General features: G+C 38.7%; 1 protein-coding gene across 1 annotated transcript; it reads left to right on the top strand.

Moving 5' to 3' along the window:
• The first annotated feature begins 993 nt into the window (after window positions 1-993).
• gabrg1 (gamma-aminobutyric acid type A receptor subunit gamma1) lies at window positions 994-12,681 on the top strand. Its single transcript, XM_057342833.1, has 9 exons — window positions 994-1,336; window positions 3,091-3,251; window positions 4,174-4,241; window positions 4,418-4,638; window positions 5,074-5,156; window positions 5,617-5,754; window positions 5,827-5,979; window positions 6,094-6,293; window positions 6,704-12,681. The coding sequence occupies exons 1-9, from the start codon at window positions 1,266-1,268 to the stop codon at window positions 6,977-6,979; spliced, it is 1,371 nt and encodes a 456-aa protein (XP_057198816.1). The 5' UTR covers window positions 994-1,265; the 3' UTR covers window positions 6,980-12,681.
• Window positions 12,682-22,084: the final 9,403 nt, after the last annotated feature.

The raw sequence follows: 22,084 nt of genomic DNA, 5'->3' as shown, positions 1-22,084 counted from the left end.
ATGCTATTATAGTACACAAATGTTGTTTTGTAAACACCACAAATATTGCATGCAATCAAGTGCATTGGACTGTAAAGACTAATGCCCATCGGTAACATATACAGATGTTATATGCATTTCAGATAATAATTCGATTATTGTGTTTGAAGAATGTCTCCATATTGTGTGTGTAGTACTTTGAAGAGGATTTTTCTCAGGTCTACATCATTATGCCTCTGAATCTTAATGGGTGACATCATAACAGATATTCCTTCCATTTTGTCATTAGTGTTAGAGCAACAGAGCACACCTGAATACAAAGTATATGAAAATGAGCTCAAACTGCGCGCTGGCCATTACACTGACAAACAAATCACTCAAACATTTCAAACATGTTGTAAATGATACCGTCAATAATATCCGTATATTTGGCAAGAATATACGTAAATGAATAGAATTACATCACCCTTAAAACCAACAATGTAAGTTAGTTAATACTAACAATAATTAGCCTATTATGAAATGTAGACAAGCAAATTACATACAGTATTTATGTATTGCTTGTAATGCACATTTATATGAATACATTCAACATTTCCTAAAGCATGTGTTGTAAATGTTAATTGTTATAGTGTTTTATTGTACAGAACATATGTAATAATGGTAAAAAAAGGATGGGGTGAGGTTGAGAAAACATCTGAGCATCTCTGCTCCTCTGACTGGATGGAGCTCTCCATGGTGCTGACAGCCCTTTACAATTCACACTAGACAGGTGACTTCTATGGCCGATGCAAGGAGCCTTGACCTTTGGTCATGAAAGCTTTCAAAGAAATACAAGTCTGGCAATCATGTGTAATTGTAGCTGATTTAAGATACCATTTTATACTGGGACATGTTTAAGTATGGACACATCAAAATGTCGCACTCCCAATTCATGATGAAGTAAGTTAAGGTTTCACACATCATTATTTGAAGCAGTCAGCTTTTCCCCTATAGACAGTTTCTAGTAATTCCCGGAGCAACGCGAGCGTCTCGCTCAGCAGAACGCCAGATGAACACAAGCGCTGCCGCAATCAGCGAAATCCCCGCATTCACCATTCACACTCACAGCGCGTCCGCTGCATAGGCTGCACATAAATGCACGTGTCTCGCACATCACTGGCAGCATACGCTGATGGTTTGGAAATACTGTAACGCTTTCTTTTGAAGCGATTAGGTTTTGGTTCTCGTCGTCGGGCTCTTGTTCGTTTGGAAGAGCGTTTGGTTTCACTGACAGCGTTCTCACGATGATTCTGCTGCATCGCCGCCGGAGAAAAGAGGCGCTGGTTTGGTTGTTGCCGGGTCTGCTTGGAGTCTGGTAAGTTTTCGCTTCAGTGAGAGAGAGGAAAAGAAACAAGGGGTGCAATCAATATGCCTAAAATAGCCCTTGACCGAGCGCACACATGTTGGACAGTCGCGAAAAATCGTCGCGTTTCCATAACGCGAAGTGCTGCAAACGCTTTTAGTTTCGTCTTTTGAATCACACTGCGCAGTAGTTTATCTATAGATTTCAGCTGTATATTGAATTCGTGTAATTCATTCGAACTTTTTACATATGATAAAAATCGTACCTATTGTATAATTGACAGTTTTGCCTTGGGCTTTCGATGTTGTTGCTGTTGTATTCTTGCTATTTTAGCGTGGACGCGCAATGTCAGTCTCCTGACAACCTTGAGAATACTTTAGTCAGCAAAAGCTCAGCAAACAGTACAACAAGCATCATTACTGACACACTATTCGATTTCTCCGTTGAAATGTTCACGGGTACGATATGCATAAGTTGCATTGACGCTTGAATACTTTGGTTGCCTTCAGCAGATTTTTGGCAGCTCACCCGAGGCGCGCGGCTGTTGTTTCCTAAATGTGTTTTCGAAAATGTGTAAATGCTTCATAAAGCAGACACACTAGGCTTGCACGCTTTTATTTTTCCCTATTGTCTCATACACACACAAAACGATAGGCAATAATTATTTAAAAAACGGCTTCATAGGAAACGATTTACATTTCTTACATATAATAATTTCGTTATTTGTCACGATTATCAAAAGCCCGTTTCTCACAAAAGTCTGACATCTGTTGTGTCCAGACAACATGCTATGTGAAATAGCTACTGCATTTGAGGAAACGCTAGAAATGTCTGTAGACAGCCTGCTTTTCATCTGCTCAGCGCTTTGCCTCCAGGGATCAATATCCTACACCGACCTGGGATCCTCCATCCACAGGGATTCTTCTTATTGATTTAATTCCTTAAGCATTTGCATAGGCATACACAATATTATCAGGTGTACTGGGCACATATTTGTTAAGATGCTGCTGTAGCTGGCAACATCTAGTGTTTAATCTATTTTCAATCATCACAGATTTAACAGCCATTCAATTTAAAGCAGCTGGATATTTCTCCATAAGATGATTATAACTATGTTTTCACATAGCAAGTGACATTAGGAGAGAATGAAAGACTGTTTAAGTTTTTGATTGACATGAAGCAAGAAACCAGCCTTATCTGTCGCCTCTCGGATAAAAAATGACAACTGATATGTCATTCTCATAATGCCCGAGAGAATATAGAGAACATCTTACACCATATATTGAGAGAGAGAGAGAGAGAGAGAGAGAGAGAGAGAGAGAGAGAGAGAGAGAGAGAGAGAGAGAGAGAGAGAGAGAGAGGTGGGTGATAATTTAAAGCCGTCACCTTCAGATGTTCCGACCCTCTACTGCCAGAACACATCTTCATTAATCACTACATTCTTTTATTAGAAGCTCCTCTTTGTATCTCCAGTGCTGCACGCATTTAAAAAACCTTTCTATCTTTCTGTCACAAAGACCCCATACACTTACAGTTACTGATGAATACTTTTATCACTTCTTCCTGTAAAACTAATCATACAAATTCTCTCTTTCTCCATCTGTCTGCCATAATTAAGTCACATTCTCTGTGGGTTTTAAGCTTATCATAAACTGTCTTTATCATTTAATCTTCTACTTGTTAGCTTACTTTAAATATAAAATCACTTCATTATTTACCTAGTTTCTTTCTCTGTCTCCATATTGTGCGTTTCTCTTTTATGACAGCATGGCATTTGGCCCAAGCAAAGCTGATGATGAAGATTATGAGGATGTCCCCATCAATAAAACTTGGGTTTTATCACCCAAGGTCTACAAGAGCGACGTCACCCTTATCCTAAATAAATTACTGCAGGGTTATGACAACAAACTGAGACCAGATATTGGAGGCAAGTCATTCCTTTTTGTTTGCATGCCAACGCCATACAATTTTTTGCTTTTTTGCACTTGGAGAAAGGTTTTATGAAATATGATATCGATTCATGCAAACCAGAACTGAGACTACTACACTCCTGTTGGTAGCTGAAAGCACAACCGATATATTATTAAAAAATCTCATAATGTATAGGGGATGTGTATAACCTTTATTTGAGAGCAGATAGTGAGTGAGCTTGTGTATGACCTTCACAAACCTGTGTGACATAATAACTGCAAAATGTTAATAATTTTAGAACATTCGGTTCAAAGTCAGAAACACTTTCCTGTAATCATCACTTTTACACCTTGCCATCAGCATTACTATTTTTATACGACTAGATTGTGCTGATGTTTCTCTTCACACCAGAATTGTACACCGTAGGTCACTTTATTCTCAGTGCATCAATGTTGTGAAAGCTACGCAGTTGATCCGAGTTCAGTTATTTAAGAGGATTTATCACAGTGGTGTCTGGGTACAATAAACCCAAATCACTATCGATCTTCCTTCTTTATCTGTTTTTCATGTTGTTTGATAGAGGAGAGCGTGTAAGAAGAACTTGGTTAATCGGTTTGCAGAGCTACCAGTGACGGCGGTGAGGGATTTTAACGTGGACTAGCAGTGTTGACATTATTTATCGTGTCTTTGTGTCTGGATTTCTTGCAAACAGTAATATTTGGGAACACAGCAGGGGCGAGGATTTGGGCAGCTTTGAGTAATTTGTGAGGCTGTAAAGTGGAATTGAATGGAGCGGCAATATTTTCCAAAATGCGTGCTGAATACAAGCTGCAGTGTTGGATACGTGCTAAACAGATTCATTTGTTTTTGCGCAGTTTTACGATATCGTAATTAAAATTGAATGTATATATTGATTCATAATTATTGTAATTTTTTAGTGAGACCCACTGTGATTGAGACGGCTGTATACGTGAACAGTATTGGTCCTGTAGATCCCATCAATATGGTAAGCAAAAATAAAAACACATCACATTCAAAGCTGTAAATACAACAGACAATAGAAGTCTTCTTGTTTGGATTTATTCCATAACCTTCACGCCCACTTTCCTAACCTATTCACACATAATTTCTGCTATTATCTGAGTACGCTTCACAGTTTTTCTGATGTTTTATCATTTGTAGGAGTACACCATAGACATCTTCTTCGCTCAGACATGGTACGACAGCAGACTCAAATTCAACAGCTCAATGAAACTCCTCATGCTCAACAGCAACATGGTGGGAAAAATTTGGATCCCGGACACATTTTTCCGTAACTCTCGCAAATCCGACGCCCACTGGATCACGACACCCAATCGGCTTCTGCGTCTCTGGAGCAATGGAAGAGTGATGTATACGCTGAGGTGTGTTTGTTGTTAACATTAAGAACTGAGCAAATGTTTTTGTGTGTGTGTGGTAAAAATATTCGTCCTTCTGTCGTATACTGTAGCATTTGCTTTAGAAAAACGACACCGTCTGTTTGTTGCACTGTGTAAGCCATTACATCTGATTCACATTTATGTATGTCAGGCATAAATAAATTAAAGGGACAGTGCACCCAGAACAACAAATAAATGATAATTATGCAGAATTGTAATTTTTGGGTGAACTATCCCTTTAATTCAACCGAGGGTTTGAACTCCAATATTGAATATATCAAATTGAGAGTGATTAAAATGACAGAATTTTCATTTTTGTGTGAACTATCCCTTTACCACAAACACTTCCTCTAAAATGTACCTCTAAAAACAACGTTTTTTTGTTTGTTTTGCTATTGTCTATTATTATGTTTCCGTCAGGTTGACTATTAATGCTGAATGCTACCTTAAGCTGCATAACTTTCCCATGGACGAACATTCGTGCCCACTGGAGTTTTCAAGCTGTAGGTGTTAAATTCTTATATCAATCTGTCACTCAGCCTCAGGTCTGCCCTTAAGTGCTGCCGGGCGATCAATTCCCATGCATTGCCTTTGTCAGCCAATCATTCAGTGCCTGTATTGGCCAACCAAACCTGCACATTGAAGCAGGTCTGAACCAATTACCATCCTCCAACCTTGCAATGAGTGCAGACAAAATACCATCCTTCATCAAAACACTCATCCTACTCGAACATCACCCTCTCATTTTCTCAATCTGTGTGTACCCTCCATCCCTTATTAGCTTCATGCCTCAGCTTCCTATTTGTCACCATCCACCGTGGGCAGTGTCAGGGGAAGGGCATGCCGCATTTTAGCCTAACAGGGTACAACTGTGCGAGTCTCAGCGCCATTCTGCCATCATTGCAGTTTTATGTGAAATGGCGGGTTGTGTCATCTGGTGAATGTGATTTTCCCAATTTACAGATGGGTATCCACAGAATGAGATCCAGTATAGATGGCAGCGTCGTTCCGTTGAGGTCGCAGACCAACGGTACTGGCGGCTTTACCAATTCGCATTCGTGGGCCTCCGGAACACTTCTGACGTAGCACACACTCAGTCTGGTATGTAAAACACACGTTTACAAAAACACCATGCCTATTTAAACTAAGAGAGCACATGTCTTGTATATCTAGGGGACTATGTGGTTATGACCATTTTCTTTGACCTGAGCCGGAGAATGGGCTACTTCACCATCCAGACATACATCCCCTGCAGTATGATCGTAGTTCTGTCCTGGGTCTCTTTCTGGATCAACAAGGATGCTGTACCAGCCAGAACATCATTAGGTATTTGACAAGCCTTGGAATAAATGCAAACCAATAGAAAGATGCATTTTTAACACAATTGCATTTCTTAAAAACAAAGAAATGCTGAAAATGACTGTCTCTTGACTGACTTAGGGATCACAACTGTGCTTACCATGACAACTCTGAGCACAATATCTAGGAAGTCCTTGCCGAAGGTGTCTTATGTGACGGCCATGGATCTGTTCGTGTCGGTCTGCTTCATCTTCACCTTCGCTGCTCTTATGGAGTATGGGACTCTGCACTACTTCACAAGCAATCGGCAAAACAAGAAGACCAAGTCGAGCCACGCACAGGTAACGTCAATGACACGTACATTGATAAAAACAGCTCAGGTCAAGGAATAGTTAACAAAAATAATTCTGTCGTCATTTATTCATCCTCTTGTTGTTTGAACCTGTATGACTTACTTTTTTTTTGGAACATAAAAGAAGGTATTTTGAGAAATGTTTCAGTGGTTTTGTGTCTATACAATGGAAGTCAATGGGAGCCAGTGTTGTTTGCTTACAGCATTCTTCAAAATATTTTCTTTTGTGTTCTGCTGACAAAACAAAGTCATACAGAATTGAAATGACTTGCGGGTGAATAAATGAATAAATAATTTTCATTTTTGAGTGCACGACACCTTTAACACGTCACGTTTTAGTCTTGTTTGCAATTTAACCAAGTGTGTCGTTCATTTGTGACCTCCCGTTCCTCTGTGCAGAAACACAGCATGGTTAACATCAGACCAGGGACATCCCTGCTGCAGATAAACAATATTGCTCCCTACCACGAGGACGATGACTACGCCTATGAATGTTTGGACGGAAAAGACTGCACCAGTTTCTTCTGCTGTTTTGACGATTGTCGCACGGGAGCCTGGCGTGAAAACAGAATGCATGTTCACGTGTCCAAAATCGACTCTTATTCCCGAATATTCTTCCCTACCGCCTTTGGCCTCTTCAACCTCGTCTACTGGATTGGGTATCTGTATCTTTAAAGATATTCGGCAATAAGAGAGGAACTTGGTTCTAGTACAAATTTTGAAAATCATTTGTAAATTCTCCACCCGTTCAATCCGACATCGTAAGTCAATGAGAGAGGGGGGTGCGAGTGTTAAGCGGTATTGATGTGTCTTTTATTGTGTATGGGCTCTGGTTTAGAGTATTTCAATTTCCAAGTGAATATTACCAGCAATGTCAGTTTTTAAACAAGGAAACGCTAAACAATATGATGGGCCATTTACAGAATTCTACATATGGCGCAGTTCACATACGTAGTCCATACGCTTAATTGAAATTTTTATTCATAGCTGCAGTTTAGTGTTGCTTGCTGCATCAGTGCTTAGAATCGTTTTTTTTTCTAACTGAAGTAAAATGATTTTTGCAAAGAAAAACATGATGGTAGCATGAGTACAAACCTACAACAATTACTTGTGTTCAGTTCAGAATCAAACAAACCAAAGGATGCGTCTGGACGTTACATGAATAGACTTGCGCTCAAGAAATACCCAGAAGCCATTTACTTGGAATTAGCCACTAATGATACTGTGAAAATGTTCTTGACTTGAACTCCGCAATAGCTCACACAAAGAAATGCCCGACATAAAAGGGTTCCAAATGAGCATGTGTACATTTTTTATACATGGAAAAATAGGAATAGAATAGCCTTTACCATTCACAGCTGTTCAGTGTTCAAGTTACTGAGTAGCTCCCTCATTACTTGCCTCTATATTCCAGTCGGCATTTTATCTCTCTTCGCAAATGGTTAGATTTCTGCGAGCTTCACGTTAGCGTAATTGCATGACTCATCTTAGCTCCTACAGCTAATCGATCCTTGTATGGAAGCCGGGTAGAAAATCAGGTTGCAGAAGCTTTGTACACTGATCCACCACACACAGTATATAAAGAAACATAACATGCATTTGACCATATAATCTTCATCAGCCATAGATGCCTTCTCTACAGCACAGCACTAATCTAAATTCAAGAGGCAATTTGTTCTGCGTGTGGAGAATTACTTGAATAATCTGACATGAAAGCCCTGTTCGAGTCGCATGCACAGAACAGATGAATAGTAAACCGTAGTAGCCGCGTGAGCGAGGTGAGGTGAGATAGTGCTGTGTCTGGACCCGGCTCTCCAAACATCTGTGCGCAAAATGTACAAGTGTTTTCTCCTGTTGAGCTTTCAGCTGTCGCTTGTTTGTTTCGTTTAAACGCTTACATGTGGTGTGTCTTTTGCTGGATGTTATATTGGGCTTACGTGCCCTGCTCTGTTGTGGAACTGTTCATAACTGTGTGTTGTGCCCTGTTGCTGAATATATCAGAATACTGTTGTCTTTCTTCTAAAAGCTTCATAGATCATGTAACAAAAAGCCAGTAATAGCAGAAACAATAAAATAGAGAAATGAAATCTATTTATATTTTTGTATATAAATAGATTGCTACAACAAGAATATATATGAAACACAATCGGTTTCAGTCTGTTATTTATATTTACAGGACCACAAAGCAGCGGCTTTCGTGTGAGCGTGTGCGTGTCTGTGAGTGTATATTCAAAGCAGCACATTTCCACATACATGTTTGTATGTATATACGCCATATACACATCTCTGTCTGCTTTGCCTTGTAATCGCTTTATGTTATGGTGTTATTGCCATGTCTTGTGTCACTTCTTACCATCATGCCTTCATGTGTTTTTGTAGCTCTGAACACTGTGAGTAATACAACAGTGCCTGCACAACATGATGAATAAAGTTCTACGCTGTCAGTCTCTCGCCGATTCCACGTTTTATCCAAATCCCAAAGCGTCAGGAAAGAGAAGAGATGAATTCCTCAGGCGGCTGCTTTTGTAATATTGCTTTGTTAATGCCGCAATTAGTTTTGTAATCATTGCCGCAAGTGAACGGGCAACTTTAATCATTCCTTTCATGAGCATAAATTCATTTTCAGAAATGTATCCATCTTAATTGTTATCTCACACATGAGTGAGATGAGATTCTCTGATAACGCATCAATTACACACTTCATTTGTGATACATCATGCAAGTCCGTAATTGATTTAAAGGAGTTTGGCTCAAAATTGAAATTCTGTCATTATTTACACTCGGGTCGTTCAAAACACATGACCTTCTGTCTTTAATGGAACACCCAAGTATGAGCAAAACAAGATCTTATATGACTATACCTTTTTCTTATTCCTTTTTCAAGTGATAGTTCACCCAAAAATGAAAATTCTGTCATCATTTACTCACCCTCTTGTCATTTTAAACCTGTATGACCTTCCTTCTTTTGCAGAACACAAAAGAAGATATTTTGTAGAATGTTGTTAACCGGCACCCATTCACTTGCATTGGTTTTGGGTCCATACAATAAGTGAATGGGTACTGCCGTTGTTTGGTTACAAACATTCTTCAAAATATAATTTAATATAATATATTTTGTGTTCTGCAGAAGAAAGAAAGACATACAGGTTTGAAATGACAAGAGAGTAAGTAAATGATGACATCATTTTCACGTAACTAAATGTACTTTGCATTATTGAATCAATGACCAGTCAAGCTCCATTTATTGAAACTGTATGGAAAAGTGTGACCAGTATCCTAGAAGAAAGTCAAGCAAGTTTAGCGCCAAATGAGGGTATATAAGTACAGACAGAATTTTCATTTTTGCATTATTCCTTTAAATAGTCAAGAACATAAATACATATTTTTTATTTAGAAACAAGGGTTCTTTAAGGGTTCTTTATCAGGCTGAATGGGTCTGTAAAAACGAGAGATGCACCAGTATATCGGCCAATAATCAGTATCGGCCGATAAAAGCAAGTTTTCACACTATCAGCAGATAGTTTAAAAACAGCCAATGATCAGGGCCGATGCATCCCGTCAATCAAAAGAGGACAGAAATGCAATGAATTTGTGCACTCTATGTTAAGAAACATCACCAATCGGAAAGTTGATAAATAATTTATTCGTCAGAATCGGTATCGTCAGATATCACTCTGAATAATCGGCTATCTATATCGGTGGAGTAACTTGGTGCATCTCTAGTAAAAACATTTAACATCCATAAACCTTTTCTGCACAAAAGATTCTTTAATGGAAAAAAGTTCTACATAGGTAAGAAAAAAGTGGTTCATAAGTCGAACATTTAAAATGTAAATGTTTTTTTGGGTAACCAAAAATAGTTCTTCTATGGCATTTCTGCAAAGAACCTTTTAGCACCTTTAGTTTTAAGAGTGCACACATTTGCCATTATGTGTGTATAGGACACGTCTCATGTAATTCCTCATTTTTAAACTGTTACAAATATCCTTTATTTGTAAACGTTCTTATCCGTCTTGTCTCTCTCGCCTCCATAAGTTAACTCCCCTCCTGACAGTTTAAACACACTCTATATTCATTCTCTCCTCAGGTAGCCATTACAGGACTGTGTGATTATCATCTGTAGAATGAGGACTGCTGTTTAATTGTATGGGAGGAGGAGAATAATGGCCTGTCGTTATGTAGCTGCGAATATAGACAGTGGGCTCAAGACTGAAGAGACAATAAATAGAGAACTTTGGAGTTTGAGACAACAAACACGGTTAGGCAGGACTCTATATGCTCCACTAAGTACAATTCTGATCACTTCTACTGTGGCCCCAACACGTATTTAGATACTTAAAGGAACAGTTCACCCAAAAATAAAAAATCTGTCATCATTTACTCACCCTCGAGTTGTTCCAAATCTATATACAGTTCTTTGTTCTGATGAACCCAGAGAAAGACTTTTGAAAGAATGCTTGAAATCAAACAGTTCTTGGACCCCATTGACTAGGAAAATTGCTTTAGAAATGTGTTTGTTCTGTTGAACACAAAAGAAGATATTTTGAAGAATATAGCCAAGCAAAGAGTTCTGGGGCACTTTTGACTTTGTCGTTTTCAAACCATTTTTCCTTCTATGGTACATGCAAAGAAAAGCATAAGGAAGGAAGGAAAAGCTTTGTATTCCAGTTGAGTGCGATTTTTACACCAGAACATTCACAAATCAATTTCTCCCTGCAGGGACAAGAGCAGTTAAAGCACGATGACATCACCTAAAATGAGATGTTGTTCGGTACACACTGCAGATGTTCATATACTCAATGATTCATGATTAAATCTGTCCTCTACCCTGTTAAAAGCAGGTGTTTGGGTTTTTTCATGCATGAGGACATCTGATGTCTTAACCCAAGCAAATCCTCAGCAATATTTCATGAAGAAAACACAAATTGTGCAAAAAGATTGCAAACAGATTGGACAAAAAGAAGCAATATACATGGAGGTTCCTGACAAGTCACTGGGGGTCTGGCTAATTTCTGCTGTAAGAACTCTGGACTTCAAACCACACACATATCACAGCGACACCAAGAATATCAGAGACTAGTCGAAATAATGTGAAACTATAAAAACCCTTTAAACCCTGCATATTAAATCTCACTGGCATTTACCACTATCACAAACCACAACATTCAAATGAGACTGCATGATGAATGAAGTTTAGTTTGGCTGAACTCCCTTGCTCACTGTGCACCGTAGGTGGGCTTCCCTTTCCACTTTATTCATTTAATCCTTTTGAAGACTGTACAGAGAAATGCTTGATGAGACAGAAAGAAAATAGGGACTGTTTGAAAAGTCGTGAAAGCCGTTTAGATAAGCAGAGCGATACCAACTAATGAAGAAATGGATGAGTGAGAAGTTATTTAGGGAATAACTAATCATGCCATGCCACAGCCAGTCTTAATGACAGATTTAATCTGGCTGTAAATCAACAAAACCCAAGCTGCTTTTTTCAAGGTTACACATCTGAAAATATTTTCTGTGCAAATGAATATGAACATTCCTTAGATTATTTTGAATATACCTGTATATATAGCTGTGTAAGGGATAATGTACAGGCAGTCGGTTGTTATCGCAGAAATAAGCCCCGACAGTGTGATCAGGTATCACACTGAAGGGGCTTATTTCGCGACAACAGCCGGCTGTTTGCCACATGACACACAGCTACTTGCCACATGAGAAAAAAACTGCACATGAAATGTGAATTTGAAATATTTTATTAGCAAATTTTTACCGAATGCAGACCTGGAAAAGCCGTTTACTTTCACTTTTAAGGTAAGAAACGACGTTCAAATGTCACTAACAGGTAATTTGATTTAATCATTTGTATGTACTGTATAATGTCATATATGTTATTAAAAGTTTTTATTTAATTTGTCAAAAAAAAAACTGTCAAAATGATTTGCTGCATCTGGGTTACCGTGTGTTACTAGTTTTGAGAGGTTGTTATCTGGGAATAACGAACCTGTAAATGTCACAACTGGCCAATCAGAATCAAGCATTCTAATGAGCCGTGTAATGAATATAAATAAAAGGCACCCTTTTATTTACCGCTATGAATGGTGTGAAGCGCATTTGGTGAAGGAGAAACCAGATCTCACTTTAGTGAAAAGAGGCAAGAACTCCACAACTGTAGTAAAGGTGATTTGTGATCTGTGAGATGTTTTACTAGCACAGGTTATAAAACACACAAAAATGCCTGTTATCACTTTAATGAAAGAACGATATAATGCAAAAAAACTATTGCACAAGCTAGAAAAGCTGCTAGTTTGTAGTGTGGCAGTACAGATAATGCAATACGCCATTGACATTATTTGTTTAAGAAGTTAATAAAAACAACAATTTAAAAGCTGTACAGGAGTAAAAAAAACAAATAAACTAATATATGTTGTGCTTCTAGTTACTACGGCAGAGAATCACAATGAAAAATCACAGATACTGGTTGTTAAAGAGTACATAACATGAGATCATGAAAATTACATTTCATGCAGTGTGTAATGTTGCCGTGTTTGAAAGTAAGCAGTCTGCCAAGTTGTAAAAAAATGAATGAATAACAAAGTTATTGGCTTGGAAAAAAGGGAGTCGACTCTGAATCATGCAAATGAGTCGTCCCTAGTCCGATTCGCGAACAGCCACGGATTTACGTCACTACATATAGTCCCCGCCTACGTTTTGCTAGGACTGCCTGCGAAAACTTCACTCTTCTCCCCAAACACTGTAGCTCGTGAGCCTCATTCACGGTAGACCAATCACAGCAGACTAGACCATCTGACCAATCACATCAGACTAGGCTAGCGGAAAGGAGGGGATTAGACAGATGAATTGCGCAACGAATATTTTGAGAGTCAGTCAATAAGTATGGTAAGAATAACTGCCTATTATTACGAAATAATCGTGTTTTTACACCTTCTATGTACATAAACTTGTTTTTGGACACTCCATAAACCAAAGTAGGACCTTAAAAATCCCTATGTACTCTTTAAGAAATTTGACTTTGCAGATTTCTCACTTGCTTTTTTCTAGACAGAAAAGAGATTAAAATGAGATGATATAATGGCAATAGCTTAAGTCACAAGCTTTTCAGTCAAAATCAATCTGACTGCAAACATTTTGAACACAATCTGATGGCATTTTATCACACATTTTAGTATGTTTCTATTAACTATACATTTTTGCACAATTCACATTGTGTGAATTCATATGAAAGTGCCACCTCGTAGTTCCGTTTCCTGTGACATCAGGATGTCTATTCACATCAGTGATATAGTTCACTTATACTGTACTGTGTGTGTCAACAAAAAACATAAAAAAGTGTTACACAACCGTCAACTTCCTTAAGTTCCCTGAGCTATGAAAGTGCAACATCTGAGTAATCCAATTTTCCTCCTAGCGCTTAAACTGAACCTAATGAATATCTGCATGCACAAAGCTGTCATTCAGCTGACTAGGCAGAGTTTAAATTGTGTGGCTGAAGTGGAGATTGTTTGAATCAACGTACACACTGCACAGTGCACACTCATTATCACAAGCACACTTGTACAACCAGCTCTCATCTGAACACAGACGCTTGGAGAGTCATTACAGCCATCTTCATTAGACTCTGACCCCCAGACAACTCCTGAATAACTTGTCATTTGTCACTTTTAATCTCATTTTATAACTCAATAGTATCTCAATTGTCACTTATCTACTGTGCGTTGACATGCAGTGAGGGCTCACCTGAAGCCGTGCGTGTGTGTTTTGTAAAGCACTTTAGAAAAGCGTTGGAGTTAAGAGAGAGACTTTCATGTTTCCAGTCCATTATGGTAATGTCAACCCGTCATCGCTGTATTTCCCACAGGCAGCCCAATGGTAATAAAGTCAACTGTGATTTATTACATGTGAGCAGGAGTGATGTGTGTGAGTTTATGTGCGTGTAGAAGATGAAAGGTGTCAGGAGATAAATAAAATGTTTAGATACCGAGACCAGTCAATGTGGTGATACAGAGACAATGGGGTGACACAGGACATACAGTAAGAAGTTAAAGCTTTTTGTTGATGTTGTGCAGGAATAATGAACACGTGTGTGCTTCTTTAACATTTTAATACATTGTTACATTATTTACATTATTACAGGATTGCACATAGTCAGAAAGAAATGTATAGTACAATGCAATGTAAGTGGCTTTGGATAAAAGCGTCTGCCAAATGCATAAATGTAAATGTTACATTATTAATAAAAATCATCTAAACTAACTGTTATATAGTTCATTCAGAGGTTGTATGTTTGCTTCATCCATATCTGACAGAATCTGTCAGATTACTTTCAGTCATTTCCTTTTGATTTTCTCGATCAGTAAATGAATGCAAAGCGTTTGTAAGGGATAGACTCATCACTCCAGACTGCACCTTTGGCACCACTTTGTTTTCTCTCAAAAATGTAAGGCATCTACTTAACTTTCGATTTCAATTTTAGTGGGTCGGATGTGGATTAAAACTGAAAAACGGGAGTGATGAAGATTCATTGCTGCGCACAGAGATCAGGGCAGTTTTTAGTCCGCACGTAAAGATTTACGTCAAAGCCCCTTAGGTGAGAAAATCTCGGCCCCGTCCATAAATCTTTCCAGGGTTCATCCAAGGCACCTCCACACACAGACTCAATACAGACCTTTAATTATGAATACTTACAGCTCTCAACCAGAACCAATTCATAGCAGAGGTAGTGTGTGTGTGTATATATATATATATATGTGTGTGCGTGCACAATGCATGTTTATGTGTGTTCATGTGAGGGTCACAATGGCTGCATATGAATACTGCATGAGAAAGGCCTTTAAATATGATTCCAATCCAGACAGATGGAGTCCTCTCTAGTCATTCATCTAAGGGCCATTTATCACCTCACTGCTTTTAGAACGGCAGGAAAGGGGCAGAAAAATGGAGAGAGAAAGAACGGAGGTGCGGTTCAGTTAGTGTCTAAACCAGTGGTTCTCAAACTGGGGGCCGTGGCATTTTATGAAATATAGAAATTTATCATAGATTTTACGCAATCAAACATCAGAAAAATGACACCACCAACCAAAAGAATTGAGGTTCCAGCATTGTATAACTGAATGTTTTTGGTTTAAGCAAAATTCTAAGTTTAAGATTATACGTCTTTATATGGGGGCCGCAAAGCGATGCACTTAACACAAAGGGGGCCTTACAACAAAAAAGTTTGAGAATCACTGGTCTAAACTCATATCCACATCTGATTTACAAACCTCTATGATTTACAAATCTCTAAAAAGAAGAAATGTGACTGATTTTTCTACTGTTGTATAATAAAACGTGAAAATTAGCAGTTTGCTATGTCAACGTTTGGTATTTAAAACCATCTCAGAGACACCTCAGCTGTCGTCTGCCCTCCCACCTGTAATTACACAGTAAGTGGGTAGAATGAATCTTAATTGTATACACGTGTGCTCACTCACGCATAGAGCTAACACACAATTTCACAGTAAAGATTGGTGCATAGAAGAAGAACGGTGTGGATGTCAGGGTCTATTGATGCTTTGGCTGTTGACATTTCAATTAAAATACACTACAACTAACAGAATCAAGGAAAATGTGGAAAAATGTCTTCAGGTTAGAATACAATGGCATCATCCTCACTGTTAAAAAGGCTAACACTATAAAAAAGAAATTGATTGATTTGATTTCTTGTCTCTGTTTCTCTACACAACGCTGGATATCCTAGCGGTTCTTTTTAGTCTAGTCTTATCTCATCTCTTGCTATCATTTCTCATACGCGTCTGCCAGATCTAAAAAACAGAATCAGAGCTTCCTTTACAATTCACGGGGGACTCGCAGCATGTGATGATGTTCTGATGTTGCCATGGTGATCTCTGAGATCAAAGGTTTTAAGTGCCAAACGGTCAAAATAAGATACTCTTTTTTTCAAGCCGTCTCCAAACCCAGCACACCCAGTCACATCTCAGGTGAACAAGGGTCATTAAGCACTTCACCAAGAGATGTCCTGAAGGTCAGGTCACAGAAGCAACCATGTTGCATGAGGTCAAATACTGATGAAAGCAACCTTATAGATTGGAGCATTCAGTATATCTACCAATAATTTAATTTCAGAAAAGAGAGTGCAGAAATATAAATGAGAGGAAAGGGAGACAGAGGATGATTGTAAGAGAGGAGAAACTCTGGTCATGTTTAGATTTTGTGTCATTGCTGGCCATTAGGGGGTTGTTAAGGTCTTATGACTGTTTGACTCTGATGCCGCCGGATGGACTCTGAAATCGTTCCTCATTTATTCTCTACCATTTAGTACCCTAGTGTATAGAGTGAGTCTCACACAACTGCTTTTTTCTATCTGGAAACAATCCAGATCTGGCAGACCAGTATGTATAATGTACAAAATAAAATATACTTTAGCTCCCCACTGTACAGTACAGTATTCACAACTATAGGTTTACTGAGATGACAAATAATCTATTACTATCTAAGATTATGTTTGTTTAGGAGTAAAGGGCCGTTCACATTGTAATGATAACGTTAACTATAACCATAAATATATTTGCATTAGTGGCAAAAAACTTTTAACGCCCACCCAGTCGTAACCGCGTTGCGCATTACTGGACATTAGAATCGGTTGTTTACTCAGGTTCGTTATTATTGAAACGTTAATGTGTCCTAATCGCGCTCAAATAGTAACGGCAGACCCAAAGGAAGCACAAACTCCCAAGCGCCAGTATATAATATAATATATATAAGTATATAATATCCCGCCGTAAACACACTGCTTTCCGACCGCTAACGTTACAGTCTTCAGACATAAAAACCGGGTTGCGATAACGAATAGCCAAACATTAGAGATCCACCAGAGACAATTAACAGTATGGAGTTTCTATTTACACTGAGTACAAATAGCCCGCCTTGTTGGCAGAGACTATTTGCACTAGCTCCGCCCACCAATATGTGATTGGAATAGAGAAAGTGTAAGAGCGACGCCATTTCAAACAGCGACTCCACTGGCATGGCGTAAGGTGTAAAGTCTGTATAGCTTTGGCACTGGAGACCGGCTTTCTAATCCACCGCTCACTGAAAACGCTCTTTTACCTTTTTCTATCTCATTACAGATCATAAAGGCATTTGTTTTCAATAAAATTGTTTTAAGACTTTCATTCATTTTTATTCATAAAATTTAGGTTTAGGGTAAGGTTAGGGGTAGGTGTAGAGCTTTCATATCGCCATAAGTGGCCATCATTTTAGTAATTTTTATAAATATAATGATTTACACTGTTATTATTGCATAATATTTAATGCTCAACAATATTGAGGTTTCAAATAGTAACGTTACCTGCCACTTTTTATAACTTAAGTACCAATAGCATCTAACTACCATTTCTACTTAATCCAAAGAAAATACAGCTATTTTCAGTTAGTGTTAATAGCATAATGCTAAGAAAGGATGCTATTTTCACTTAGTGTAAACAGAACCTACTGCTATTTAAACTTATGGAAATAGCCGCTTCCTTAACAGTATGTTTTATCGTTCATCAGCTGATAAAAAAATCATTATGAAAGTGATTCCAACAGTATCACTCCCTGTATCTTTATCGTTATAGTTGTGATGTGAACCCCGCTATTTTCCGAAATTAAGAATGATTTTTAAAACGTTATTTTTTATAGTTATAGTTATCGCTATAATGTGAATGCCCCTTAACTATGGCTCTCCTTGTCAGCAAATTTAGATAAAATAGATTTTGTTGGTTAATGGAAAGATTATGTATGTACAGTATAATTAAAGCAGCCTCATTATCCAATGATATATCACCCCTGTCCTCACAGTGAATGTGTAGCGATAACACTTCATTTTAAACCTTCCTGTAGCAGCTGCTCCAAACAAAGCTAATGAAACCACTTAAATGCATGTCATCTCCCGAAAACACACGCACAAGGTCAGAAACCACGAATGACTTCATTTTTCAGCTAACTCTCCCCTCCCAATATGAAGGTCACTTGCTCATTTAGTCTCAGACACTTAACCACTCTTGGCCTCAAACTGTGGAACAATTTCTGAGATTTAGAGAGAACATTCTGGCACAGCAGAATAATTTTATTTCTCAGATTTTATAATATAATAAAATGCACCTGAACAGTTAGTAAATGTGAATTGGTGCAGACAATAGCTGCACTGTACTGTACAAAAGGTCAGAGGAGGAACTGCTTTTGTCTGCTTAAAAACAACATCAGATTGTGATTCAACAGAGTAAATGAGCAGCGATGTGCTGGACGGCTGCAGGGTGTGAATCTGGGAGACTGAAAGGTGAGTTGATTTGTTTTAGTGCTTGGGTCATTGATTTGGGGGGACAAATAATTTCAGCTTCATGGTGCCGTCCAATTCCATGACTCATATGACACATGGGGTATTTCCTACAGTAGCATATACAGTGTGTTTATTTTGTGTACTGTGTGTGTGACAGTGTTCATGATGAGTATTTACATTTACATTTATTCATTTGGCAGAAGCTTTTATCCAAAGTGACTTACAAGTAGGAGAGCATATAAACATTTTGTCAACACGCTAAAGAGTACCGTTAGTTTACAAGGCCATGCTACTAGAGGATTAAAGCTGGAGTAAGCAAAGGAGAGAATGAACAACAATTTTTTTTTTAGACAGACAGTTCAGTTATTGATTAGTCAAATAAATGCGGAACAGGTACTGTATGTTTTGACCAGTTTTTTATTTTATTTTAAATATTTACATATTTACAGTTTTTGGCCTTTGCAAATGTCTGATTGGAACTGACATTTTGGGAGTCATGGTGATCAGTACGTCTTTATGAGTCATACAGTGTCCTCAAATATTTCTGGATCTATTCACCATACCACACTCTCTCCCTATGGCCAAATAAGAACTCATCTTAGAGTAAACTGTGAAAACCCATGAAAATGATTCTGACCATTTCTTTTGTTGAATAACATTTTTTACAGGAACAGCCCTAATTCAGTGTGATGGCTATTGAATATTATTTGTTTTCCCATATTCAAACTAGAAAGAGCTTTAGAATCAGAAAGAGCTTTATTGCCAAGTGTGCTTGGACACACAAGGAATTTGTCTTAGTGGCAGAAGCTTCCAGTGCACATACAGGTTAAAAAAAGTGACAAGGCACAGGTAACAAAACGTAAAAAATAAATATGTGAGACAATACACATTTGACAAAAAGGACAATATTAGACAAAAGGACAATAGACAGTATATTGTACAGTATGTACAGATGTGCTATATACAAATTATACTGTGTTATATACAAGTTATGCAGGGGAATGTAGATAGCTGAATATTATATCAACAACATATGTATAATAAATATGAGTATATAGTTGTGTATTGCACGTGTTTTATTGCACAGTAGAACATTTAACTGTTCATGAGGTAGATGGCCTGAGGGAAGAAACTTTTTCTATGTCTGGCTGTTTTGGTGCTCAGTGCTCTGTAGCGCCGACCAGACTCTCGAAGATTGGGGAGGGTTGTGCCAGTGATTTGCTCAGCAGTCCGGACTATCCATTGTAGTCTTTGGAGGCCAGTTTTCGCAGCTGAGCTGAAGCAGACAGTTATGGAAGTGTAGAGGATGGATTCAATGACAGCTGAGCAGAACTGTAAGAGCAGCTCCTGTGGCAGGTTGAACTTCCTCAGCTGGCAAAGGAAGTACAGCCTCTGCTGGGCCTTTTTGACATGGAGTCAATGTGAATGTCCCACTTTAGGTCCTGTGAGATGGTGGTGCCCAGGAACCTGATTGACTCTACTGCGGCCACAGTGCTGTTCATGATGGTGAGTGGGGGGAGTGCCGGGGTGTTTCTCCTAAAGTCCACTATCATCTTCACTGTTTTTAAGGTGTTTATCTCCAGGTTGTTATGACTGCACCAGACAGCCGCTGCTGAACCTCACTTCTGCAAGCAGACTCTTCACAGTCCTGGATGAGGCCAATAACTGTAGCGTCGTCTGCGAACTTCAGGAACTTGACAAAGGGGTCAGTAGAGGTGCAGTCATTGGTGTACAGGGAGAAGAGCAGTGGGGAGAGCACACACCCCTGGGGGGCACCAGTGCTGATGGTACAGCTGTTGGATGTGAATTTACCAATTCTAACTAGCTGTTGCCTGTCTGTCAGAAAGATGGTGATCCATTGACAGACAGAGCTATGAACAGAGAGCTGGTTTAGTTTGGTCTGGAGGAGTGTTGGGACGATGGTGTTAAAGGCTGAACTGAAGTCGACAAACAGGATCCTTGCATAATTCCCTGGTCTGTCCAGATATTGTAGGGTATAATGCAGTCCCATGTTAACTACATCACCCACAGACCTTTTTGCTCTGTAAGCAAACTGCAGGGGGTCCAGTAAAGGTCCCGTGATGTCTTTCAGGTTAGCCAACACCAGTCTTTCAAATGACTTCATGGCCACAGATGTTAAGGCAACGGGTCTGTAATCATTAAGTCGTGTGATTTTGGATTTCTTTGGGATGGGAATAATGGTGGAGCATTTGAAGCAGGAAGGGACTTTGCACAGCTCCAGTGATCTGTTGAAGATCTGTGAAAAAATGGGGGCCAGCTGGTCAGCACAGGATTTCAGACTGGCTGGTGAAACACCGTCTGGGCCTGGTCATAGACGTGTCATTTTACAAAGAACAATTGACTTATAGAGGCAATTCACAGACAGTGATTAGATTAAACCAGGAGGATGCCTTTTATAGACGTGCCTTAGAAAAAAACTTCACTGTTGTGTATCTCGAGACAAAAAATGCACTGGTAAATTTTAAAAGTCCAGTCAGTGAAATTTAGCGGTATTCAAGCGGTGAGGTTGCAAATAGCAACCAACGCCTCACTCCCCCTTCCCCCCTTTCCAAGCACTAAGGAGGCTGACACAGGACTAAGGTCGTCATGTTTTCACCTCTTTGCCGAAGAAGAGTTTCTCCGTTTAGGGATACTGTAAAAACAACATGGTGAATTCCATGTAAGGAGACCCACTGTGTATGTAGATAGAAAGAGCTCATTCTAAGCCTAAGGTAGTAAAAAAAACGCTTTATTATGTAAGGTCTTTATACACGATATTAATCACACAAAAAAGTACAATTACTACCAAAAAGAAACAATGAAGCCCAAACCTAACATCACAAGTCCGAAAGCTTATTGTACTAAAACAGTACGAATGGGATTGTATAAACTCATTAGACACCTCGTTAAAGTTATAAATTGTCTGACATTGTTAGAGAATCATATTAGAATCATATTATGTTGGACATTATGGGTAAATAGTGACGTTTCTGTTTGTTTATAACACACAGCTGTCGCGTTTCTTCAAAAGAACTTACAATAGGGTCGAATGGGCTACTTTGATGGTGCTTTTGCAACCTTTTTGAAGCTGTGCTCTAGTTGGCTTACAATGTCATTGTTGTATAATTGGTTCTTAGAGCAAATTTGTGCAGTTCTTGGAACCAGAGCACAGTTTTTCTGTGTCTACCAGTGACCAAACATTAAAGGTCAGACTGACCAGACAACCGAACTAAAAAAACCCTTGCTCTTCATCCAACCTGATGAAAATTCTCATGAAAATTCGTAACTGTTTTACGAGGTGGCTAATTTGTGTGAATTTGCACGTTGTGAATCTTACAAAAACATACGAATATAAAAAGCAATACTGAATCCCCTAACCACGCCCCTAAACCTAACATCAGTGGCGCGAAAGCAAACCGTACTAAAATGTACGAATGAGATCGTACAAA

This window comes from Triplophysa rosa, linkage group LG9 (genome assembly GCF_024868665.1).
Source record: "Triplophysa rosa linkage group LG9, Trosa_1v2, whole genome shotgun sequence".
In the NCBI taxonomy this organism is placed as follows: domain Eukaryota; kingdom Metazoa; phylum Chordata; class Actinopteri; order Cypriniformes; family Nemacheilidae; genus Triplophysa; species Triplophysa rosa.
This window is presented reverse-complemented; position numbering and strand designations above follow the sequence as displayed.

Excerpts from the sequence above, each read along its gene's own strand:
- gabrg1 (XM_057342833.1), top strand. The coding sequence starts at position 1,266 with ATGATTCTGCTGCATCGCCGCCGGAGAAAAGAGGCGCTGGTTTGGTTG. Across the intron at positions 3,252-4,173 it reads ACTGAGACCAGATATTGGAG|TGAGACCCACTGTGATTGAG; the intron begins GCAAGTCATTCC and ends GTAATTTTTTAG. Across the intron at positions 6,294-6,703 it reads CCAAGTCGAGCCACGCACAG|AAACACAGCATGGTTAACAT; the intron begins GTAACGTCAATG and ends TCCTCTGTGCAG.